The sequence below is a fragment of the Euphorbia lathyris genome, chromosome 2 (genome assembly GCF_963576675.1).
Source record: "Euphorbia lathyris chromosome 2, ddEupLath1.1, whole genome shotgun sequence".
NCBI classification, from domain to species: domain Eukaryota; kingdom Viridiplantae; phylum Streptophyta; class Magnoliopsida; order Malpighiales; family Euphorbiaceae; genus Euphorbia; species Euphorbia lathyris.
This window is the reverse complement of record NC_088911.1, coordinates 126,094,568-126,104,044: the sequence shown is the minus strand read 5'-3', so window position 1 is coordinate 126,104,044 and position 9,477 is coordinate 126,094,568. Positions and strand designations below refer to the sequence as shown.

At 35.3% G+C, this 9,477-nt stretch overlaps 2 protein-coding genes across 7 annotated transcripts; both read right to left on the bottom strand.

Moving 5' to 3' along the window:
* Window positions 1-351: 351 nt before the first annotated feature.
* On the bottom strand, window positions 352-3,983 carry LOC136219867 (receptor-like cytosolic serine/threonine-protein kinase RBK2). 3 transcript variants are annotated; one of them, XM_066007432.1, is made up of 9 exons: window positions 3,886-3,983; window positions 3,221-3,390; window positions 2,214-3,140; window positions 1,882-2,133; window positions 1,641-1,795; window positions 1,475-1,554; window positions 1,259-1,394; window positions 1,030-1,179; window positions 352-952 (listed from the first exon to the last, which is right to left on the bottom strand). In XM_066007432.1, exons 2-9 carry the CDS (start codon window positions 3,348-3,350, stop codon window positions 770-772), a joined length of 2,013 nt encoding a protein of 670 aa, XP_065863504.1. In that variant the 5' UTR covers window positions 3,351-3,390; window positions 3,886-3,983; the 3' UTR covers window positions 352-769. The 3 variants fall into 3 exon arrangements, with proteins under 3 accessions (XP_065863504.1, XP_065863502.1, XP_065863503.1); XM_066007430.1 differs by lacking the exon at window positions 3,886-3,983 and adding an exon at window positions 3,760-3,873 and having other exon boundaries at window positions 3,221-3,393; XM_066007431.1 differs by lacking the exon at window positions 3,886-3,983 and adding an exon at window positions 3,760-3,873.
* Window positions 3,984-4,742: 759 nt separating this feature from the next.
* Window positions 4,743-8,927, bottom strand: LOC136219866 (uncharacterized protein At4g15545). 4 transcript variants are annotated; one of them, XM_066007429.1, is made up of 9 exons: window positions 8,507-8,927; window positions 8,349-8,417; window positions 8,096-8,158; window positions 7,939-7,978; window positions 7,457-7,552; window positions 6,985-7,239; window positions 5,313-5,355; window positions 5,085-5,163; window positions 4,743-4,995 (listed from the first exon to the last, which is right to left on the bottom strand). In XM_066007429.1, the coding sequence occupies exons 1-9, from the start codon at window positions 8,783-8,785 to the stop codon at window positions 4,903-4,905; spliced, it is 1,017 nt and encodes a 338-aa protein (XP_065863501.1). In that variant the 5' UTR covers window positions 8,786-8,927; the 3' UTR covers window positions 4,743-4,902. The 4 variants fall into 4 exon arrangements, with proteins under 4 accessions (XP_065863501.1, XP_065863500.1, XP_065863499.1 ...); XM_066007428.1 differs by having other exon boundaries at window positions 7,457-7,555; window positions 8,507-8,925; XM_066007427.1 differs by having other exon boundaries at window positions 6,985-7,257; window positions 8,507-8,924.
* Between the last annotated feature and the right edge of the window lie 550 nt (window positions 8,928-9,477).

Genomic DNA, 9,477 nt, shown 5'->3' with positions numbered 1-9,477 from the left:
ACTGGATGGGTAGAAAATCCAAGATTCCATCCATTATTATTATTTCTTTGCTTTTTATGTTTAACTTATTTGATTTAGTTATTGTTATTATTAACCGATTTCCTTTCAAATTAACTACGAGAAGTTATTTTAATACTAACTAAACACTTTCTTTCTTTTTTTGAAAATTACATCAAAGATGAAGAAAAACCCTTAACCCACCCCCACCCGAATGTGATTCGAACCCATGACCTCTAAAATCATAGGTAAGCTCTCAACCAACAGGCTACGAGAAGTTATTTTAATACTAACTAAACACTTTATATTTACTATTTAGAGTAAAATAACAAAACGAAAAGAAGCTACAAAAAGTTTGTTTCTTTCTTTTTTTCACACCAATAAAAATTGGAAATGCCTATTACATTACATATAATACATTTATGCTCAACTTGATAGCAAAACACATCCTAATTTAAAATAAAAATACAAGAAAGTCAAGATTGTGAGGTTTTTGTGAAACAAGTTCCAAGATTCAACATTCATACTACTGAATTGCTCATACATCATTTAGTTTTTCTGTTCTATTCATATACAATTTTTGCCTCTTCTCTTCAACTCCTGATGTTTGGATTCTGGGAGCTGGATCATGAACCCATAATCTTCGTCGAAGAACGCGTTTTGATCAACAAGGAGTATCCTTGTGAGCTTAACACGAAAAAACAAAAACACGGTCTTCACCTTCAGATTGGCTCCAGATGTTGAAACAGTGAGTGATGTTCCATATTATCTTTCAAATCTCATCATCACAATCCAAAATCATCTCCATTTGTCGAGTAAGGTCGCTTAGATGCTTCGTTGAGTTGTATTCTTCGGCATCAAAGAGCTCCTCTGAATATGTTCGTTGGAGCATAGGATTTTGCAACTCATGTACCTCTTCTAATACTTGTTCATTTCCTCTTAACATCTCTATAACCTTTTTCAAATGCAAAACAAGACAGGTCAAATCACAATGCTCGTTATCGAATGCTTATCTAATGCTTAAAAACGTGCCTGATTCATCTGAGGTCGGAGCATGGAAGCTTGATGTATGCAGGAAGAAGCTGTAAAGACCAGAAATTCCATCTGTTTCTCATCATAGGCATCTGCAAGAGTCGGGTCTACGAGTTCCTTGACGCTATTCTTCATAAGCAAAGGTTTCGCCTGAAATCCAACCATGGAAATTAATTTAAGCCCTTCAAGACCAAGTTGAATAAGGACATTGTGCAGCAGCAATACATACCCACATTACAAGGCTATGTTGAGAACTATCTATAGCTTGCTTTCCGGTAATAAGTTCGAGCACTAATACACCGTAAGCATAGACATCTGTTTTCTCGTCGACAATACCATGCATGAAGAACTCAGGAGGAAGGTATCTGACATGATTAGAAATGAGATCAAATGGAGAGTTAAATAGATATTGAGAAATGGAAACCAAGCTTCAGACTACATATACCCAAACGTGCCTTCAATTTTCGATACAGTATGATGCGTCCATTTATCAGGCAGCCACTTTGCAAGCCCAAAATCAGAAATCTGCAGCATAAAAAAACATACATGAATAATAATTCGAAAGAAATTCGAGTTCCAGTTGATTTACAATTTCAAACTCGAAAGCTTACTTGAGCCTCGAAATCCTCGCTAAGCAATATGTTAGAAGCTTTAATATCCTTATGGATAATCCGTCTTTGACAGCCTTCATGTAGATACTGAAGGCCAAGTGCAGTTCCTAAAGCAATTTTAAATCTGGTTGCATAATCCAACTTTTCCTTTGGACCTGTAATTTTTGGTAAGAAATCACTTAATAGATGAACAATGTTTAAAACAAATTCATAAAGGATATGAAAATCTCGATGTTCGGACCATAAAGTAAAGACGCGAGGCTCCCATGGACGGATAATTGAAGGATAAGATGCATTCCCCCATCAACCCCATACCCAATTACTTTAGCAATATTTGGATGATCAACATGAGCCATAATCCCAAGCTCAGATAAGAAATCAATAGTCATTTCTTCTGAAGAACCTCTAATCAGCCTTTTTATCGCAACGATCTGCCCATCTGTCAATTCTCCCTTGTAAACTTCAGCATACCCTCCTTCTCCAATCAAATTTTCTGCACAGAATTGTAAAAACATGACAACTTTAACAGCAAAAGGTGTGCAAGTTTTTTAAATTACCGAAAGCCACGCATACCTTGGCCGAAATTATTGGTTGCAGTTTGGATTTCTGAGAGGGAAAAATTCCTCCATGAAGATTTTAAACAGTAGATATCAGCACCATCCATAGAAGAAGTACTCAAAACAGGAACTAACTCTTCTCTAATCCTTTTGGTCTTAATTCTGGTTAGCCTTGGACCTGGTTTTTTTATAGTACGAAAGGTTTGAATGTGTTTTGAAGGCCTTATCGTAAATGCTCGAAAGTAATCGCGCCATGGAACAACCGGTTGGACTTCAGAGTCTGATGTGCTAGTGCTAGGAGCTGTTTCAGATTCTGTGCTAGTTGAGCAATCTTCTGAAACTCCTCTTGGTGAGGATTCTTGTTTCACATCATCATCATCTTTTTCTCCTTCCGAGACGCCATCTTTTTCACCCTCTTTCACAACACCATCTTTTTCACCCTCCTTCAAGACACCATCTTTTTTACCTTCCTTCACAACACCATCTTTTTCACCCTCCTTCAAGACACCATCCTTTTCACCCTCCTTCACAACACCATCCTTTTCACCCTCCTTCAAGACACCATCTTTTTTACCCTCCTTCACAACACCATCTTTTTCACCCTCCTTCAAGACACTATCTTTTTTACCCTCCTTCACAACACCATCTTTTTCGCCCTCTTTCAAGACACCATCTTTTTTACCCTCCTTCACAACACCATCTTTTTTCCCCTTCTTCACAACACTGTCTTTTTTGCCTTCCTTCACAACACCACCTTTTTCACCCTCCTTTAAGACACCATCTTTTTTGCCTTCCTTCACAACCCCATCTTTTCCCCCCTCCTTCAAGGTAACATCTTTTTTTCCCCCCTTTACAACACCATCTTTTTCGCCATCCTTCGAGACAACATCTTTTTTGCTCTTCTGTGACAATGTCTCCAACTCCAAATTCAAAAGTCCGGTGTCTGATACAGAATCTATATATTGTCAGACACTAGTATGCAGGCAGAAAAATTAAAAGATTGAAAGGGGGATTTGGAAATACCATGAGATGAAATACTAGTATCAGAGAAGCTAGCTCTCTTGAGTGATCTGGCTGGCAAATAAGGAAGAGGTGGCTTTGCTTTGTTTTTTCGAGATGTTTCCTTGCAACCATTGCTTTCAATAATAGACATCTTTTCTGAACCATTTCCTACTTTCCCATGGAAACCATTGCTGCTAGTACATTTGAAGAAAATATTTGAGAAAATATTTGTAGAAAATATTTTATTATATTCATTATTATACATTGTTATATTCAATCAATTTGAGAAAATATTTGAAGAAAATACATAAACAAAAAAGAAATTCTCAATGTTGGGTAATATCAAATATCAAAAGCCATTAAACATCATCACAAGAGGTAATACATACAAAATTGGGGAAAATGAAACAGATATATCAATTCAATTATTCTTAATCATGACAATAATAATAATAAATCCCAATTGATCTTTCAATGTATAAGCACATTGAAAAGGAAGAATTGGAAGAATTAAGGAAGATTGTAAAATTGTGAAACCCAGAAAGGAAAAAGGTAGGTACCTGGAAGAAGCTAAAGGTTCCATGGTAAGGGAATAGAGAGAAAAGGAGGAAATGACAGTATGAGGTAGAGCGAGAAAATGTAAAATAGAAAATGTAAAATAGAGAGGTTGCTGTCATTTCTCCTACCTGATTTTGATGCAAAAAATTCGGGCTTATTGTCATTATTATATCTTGTTAATCTCTCCTCTTTTTTTGGAAACAATGGAACCTCGCTTGCCATCATCTTCAAAATCTATTAATCTATTATATTATATCTATAAAAGCGTCAAACTAATAAAGCTTTAGCTTATGTATCAATTTTTAGAATTTTTTTCGAGTTTTTTTCCACAATTATTCTCATGTAATTTCCATTCTCTTATTGAGCATTATTTCCTAAAGTTTAATGGGAGTCTTCATGCTATAAGTTTATTTGCTTTTTTTTTAGAAAATAGACTTTTAAACTGTGATTCCTCGAAACTTTTCTTATGGTTCATTCTCGATGTAGCAATGGCTGGACTTGCAGTACGACAAAGTGGTTGTTAATCGGAAATTATATTACGTTTTTCCTGGAGGATATCTATAAATTCCAACGAAATATGAGTTGTTATTTTAGGAGTGATTTTGCAAAAGTCTGCTGATGAAAATATTTAATATTTTGACCCCCTATCCTTAAGTAATGATAAATTATCTTGCTTTGGGTTCAGGTAAAGGTTTCATTTATACATTGCTTCTGGTTTGAAATATTAAGCCTAAACGTATATTTGCATTTTCAATTCTGCGACTGATATTCAAATTTTAACAGTGATATGAACAAAAAACGGAGCATGAGTTAAGGGAGAGAAAAGAGGAACAAAAAATGGAGCATACTCCAATTCTCAAAAGCAACTCCTCTAATTGAGTTCTAGAGACATAAATCCAGCATTGCCACAGAAAATCATGACCAGAATGACAAGTTAAAAGAACACCATCTGTAGTACACTACCTAATGGCATTCAAAGATTCAATAAGTCCAAAAATTCAGTGAGTTGTTTTTATTACGAGAACTAAATATCACTGCAATTACACCAGAAAATAAAGTGTCATTACACAACATATTAATTTACAACCAAAAAACAGAATACAGTGATGCATACAACCATTCGATGCAGTTCAACATAAGTAGCTTCAATGAATATTACGAGTGATTAATGCTTCAAAAATTGCGTATAGGTCCTTATTATCTGGGCCAAAAATCTCATCGGCCTTCCTCAGAGTGTCCTGCATGCATATTATAATAACATATCAGATAAATCAGATCAGGTGAAAATTATTTCAGTTAATGCTTGTTAATGGAGAGAAAAATATACTTCTTTTGTTTGCTTGTGAGAATTCAATTCCTTAACATTTGCAAGAAATGCACCAAACTGCTCGTAAGACAAACGGGTCCTATTTAAACAGAAGGAATTTCAATTAGAAGACGTAATAAGTAATGAACCGAGTTGTATGCGTGGATTGTTTTAATATAAAACAAGCACATATCAGTAAGTAGACTATTTTTAAACATTGAAACTTTTTTTGACTGTACAATCCTTTACCTGACTTGGCGGAAGAATTCTTTCCCATCTATACGAGTTCGACCTGAAATATAGAATTATCATCATGAATTTGCAAATATTAGGAACACCAATAACATAGAATTTGTTTGTTAGTTGTTACCAATAAAAATGAATAAGTGTTCACTACAACACAAAATATAAGACTTGAGACAGGCAGACTGCCAAGGATTGGATCCTCTCCTGTTTAGAGGTCCTTCATTAAATTTGAAGGGCTAGATTCAATATATTGTTATTAATTAATTTTGAAATTTTTTTTACTTATATTTCCTGTAGTCGACCGGGCCGCCTTTTTTTTTTATATTTCCTCGCACCTTCTCTCCTCAGCTTCCTCATCTTCCCACTAGCTTCCCCTTTTTATTTCCAGTGTTTTAGTTCATAACCTAGAATAATGCCTATTAGTACACAATTGAAGATTCTGCAAATTAAAAAGAATTTCCAGTGTCTTTCCTCTTTGATTACTTATCAATTCTGGAAAATGAAGTCGTAGTAGCAGTTTATACATGATTCAACAAAGAGAGTAAATTGTTTGATAAAATGCCGATAAAGAAATGGCTGTTGGCGTATAGAGAATTAATTTTACTTGATCATTGATTTATTCTACTTATTTCACATCTTGGCGCAACGGTAAACGTTGTTGTCGTGTGACCAAGAGGTCACGGGTTCGAGTCTTAGGAGCGGCCTCTTGCCAAATAAATTGGCAGGGGAAGGCTTGCCCCCAGTACACCCTTGTGGTGGGACCCCTCCCCGGACCCTCGCTCAGCGGGGACGCGTAATGCGACCGGGCCGCCCTTTATTTCACATCTTTTGCGTAATTTATTCAACTTTTATCATATTGATTGCCTACTTAGTCAGTCTGGCAAAAGGAAAAACTCAAATGACAAGGAAAAGAAAAACAGAATGAATTTCCAGTGACGAGCTTCAGACGATTGAGCTAAAAAAGTGGAGCACTTTAAAATTAATTTAATAGGATTTCAGATTTTACTGTGCACAACTTTCAGAGCATCATGTATTTCTTCCAATATAGAAAACAGATGGTATACCACGCTGACAGAAGATATATGGAAGCTAATGAAAATTCAGTGTCTTAGTTAATTATGTTTTAAACTGGAATATTTTAAGGAAAAGTTATGGAGCTCAAATCCTAACCCTTCATATTGACTGAAGGGTTAGGATTAATTCAACAGGATCTCTCCTGATTTGGTAAAACGGGAGAGGATCCAAATCCCAAACTGGTTTGGAAATTTTTCGAAAAGATCATTGACGAAAGGCTAAAGCATTTGTCTAGTCAAACTGCTTGATTTCAGTACAAAAAGAAAAAAGAAATTATTTAACCGTGATCTAGATATCATCTATGAAATATTCTAAGTTTTTCCAATCATGCCTATAAAACTACTTACTAAAATTCAAAGGAAATTGCTATGCGTTAGCTGAAGCCATTATATGTTTGCCAATGCTTCCTTTTATTATGAAGAAAAAATGGTCAGCATAAAATCATTTAAAAATAAAGACCTTCACAAAGAGAATCTAGGCTCAAAGCCCTGTACCTGTCTAGAACCTTAAGCATAGCTAACACGATTTGTGGCCTCAAGCATACAAAAACATTATATCCTAATGAGTTATTTCATAGTAAAGCTTTAGAGTTTAGACTAACCAGTATGTGATGCAGAATCAGAACTTGACATTGAACCTGACTGTGATGGCAACGAAGGAAACATAGAAGACCTATCATCAGAGAATCCTCTTGAGGTGGAAAATGACATAGAATGTCGTCTTGGGGAAACTGGTTTAGATGTTCTCGTGGGAGACACTGAAGCAGAAAAACTTGGAGGGGAAGCAGGAGGAGTGAACCGAGGAGTACTTGATTGGGATGCTAGAAGAATGTTGTGTGATATGCCAGGTCTTGACACTGTCGTTGTAGCAACATCTAGTAAGAAAACCAGCTTTTGTTACAACTAAAGACAAAAAGTGAAGTCCACTCAAAAGTGGACAGCATTTACTGCATGTACTAGTGCAAATAATCAACTTCAGGAAGTAGAGCACTTCTTCAGAGTCATATATAAACAGCATGATCAAGAAACATATATTTCAGATATATGTGAAAAGCTAAAAAAACTGAAGCATACCGTCTGTTTCACGATCCTCTGTGTACGAGTTTCCTATTTCTGAGAAATGGCTGCTCTGTACTGAACTGGTTCTTGAAGGTGGCAATGTGATATCATCTTCTGTAGGAAATTTGGAAAACCTTCTCAAAACTGACAATAGAATTTAAACCAATACGAAACCTAAAAGCATTTAAATAACCCAGCTACTACTTTCACCAAACATATCGAATTTCTTAAGCTTCTCTAATTAATTAGTAAGCCCAGACTTCCATTGTATATGCAAAAGACCTAAACGGTCTTTGTTGAACTATACATTATTTTGGCCAAACAATACTGAAACATGAGGATAGGCAAACAACAAATTCTAGCCGTTACATCAGAAAGACCAAATAAAGGAAGGTGATTAATATTTTCCTCCCTAGAATAATAAAAAGCTACACAAGCCCGGTAAACAGCTTACTTAGAGGATACAAAACACGTTAGGGGGGATAACAAACACATACCGCTTGGCGTCGGCTTGGCAATGATATGACGAGGACCTGACTGTCAAAGAACCACACCAAGTGAGTTCAAAACCTTCATAAAATGTTGTGAATAAACATTTTAGCACAATCGCAGGCACTATTCATCAAAACACAAAACAAAAGAAACCACACTTACAGAACCAGTATTATCTTCATCCTCCTGAAGAGACTGCATAAGTGTCTTCCGAAAAACCTCCAACTGCAAGCATTTTTTTTTTTCAAAACACGAGAAATACTAATTAAAATTCCTATTAGCTTCCCTCACTAGTCTAATTGCAATTCTGTCTTCTCTTCGTCATGTTCAAAAAGCTCAATTCACCAATTGAGATTTTAAGTCAATGGCTAGTAAAAGAATTATCAATTTCAGTAAATAATTACTGACTAAGTACCTTAGAGACATCTCTTTGGAGCTTCCTGACAGTATTGGATAGTGAAGCGTTCTCTTTCAACAAGTTCTCCTGCAAATCAATCAAAAGCCCTGAGCACATGAAGCTAAGAAAGAAATAACACAGAATTGAAGAGAGAGAGACAGAGAAAGGGGCAGGACCTTTTCAAGATCAGCCTGAGCGAGTTTATCAACGGTTTCGGAGAGGGAGGAATCGAGAGACTGAATCTGATATTGGAGATCGGCGATGAGATTATCCTTGTCGGAGAGTTTGTCTTGAAGAGCAGAAGACTCGAATTCAAGAGAAGAGATACGGGAGAAGAGAGCGACGGAAGTGATTTTACGAGCCACATCAAGCTGTTCAAATGGATCGGACGGTAGAACTGCCAATACCTCCTCGGGAAGATCGAATGGAGAAGCAGCAGATTCTTTCGCCAGCATTTTTTTATAATTAAATTAAAATAGTAGAGAAATCGTAATATACAGTCGGAGTCGAAGAATATGATTGGTATAATCGGAAAACAAGTGGTATGGTGAATGGATAGGACCTCGTTAGCAGACAAACACAACTAGTGGTCTGCTCAGCCCGCAGCCATTTCTTTTTTCGCTTTTTGCTTAAATTTCTTTTTTGTTTTTTCTTATCTTTTGCGTTTAAAAAAATATAAGAGGATAATGTAATGTAACCAAAGTTTTAATGTAATAAAAGTTGTAATGTAATGTAATGGAATAGTGATTTTATTACCATCGTTTGGTTGATAATTATGATGTAGTGTAATAACTATTACAATACTTATATTTTTCTAATTAAATGCAATCATAAAATTTTATTTACATAATTAAATCAACAAGAAATGTGAAATATCGAATCGAAATCAAATACAAAATTAGATTAACCGAAATCAATAAATTAATATATAGTTTTTCGCTTTTTCATATTTTTTTACATTTTTCTCGTTTTTTTTAATTTCTATTTTCAACATTTTTCACTGTTTTTCTATTTTCTCATTTTTCCGGTTTTTCATATTTCGCATTTTTTTGGTTTTTCGTTTTTTTTACATTCTTCTCGTTTTCAATTTTTATGTTTTTCTATTTTTTGCGTTTTTGACAAGAATGAGAGGTGATTGAGAGGTGAG

Bases quoted from the DNA above. Each gene is read 5' to 3' on its own strand.
- LOC136219867 (XM_066007430.1), bottom strand. From the start codon at position 3,782: ATGGAACCTTTAGCTTCTTCCAG. The intron at 3,141-3,220 runs GTATTTCCAAAT...ATTCTGTATCAG, and splicing joins TACTAGTATTTCATCTCATG to ACACCGGACTTTTGAATTTG. The intron at 1,180-1,258 runs GTATGTATTGCT...GTTGGATTTCAG, and splicing joins AACATAGCCTTGTAATGTGG to GCGAAACCTTTGCTTATGAA.
- LOC136219866 (XM_066007426.1), bottom strand. From the start codon at position 8,785: ATGCTGGCGAAAGAATCTGCTGCTTCTCCATTCGATCTTCCCGAGGAG. The intron at 5,164-5,312 runs GTAAAGGATTGT...CTGTTTAAATAG, and splicing joins GAATTCTTCCGCCAAGTCAG to GACCCGTTTGTCTTACGAGC. The intron at 4,996-5,084 runs GTATATTTTTCT...ATATGCATGCAG, and splicing joins CTCACAAGCAAACAAAAGAA to GACACTCTGAGGAAGGCCGA.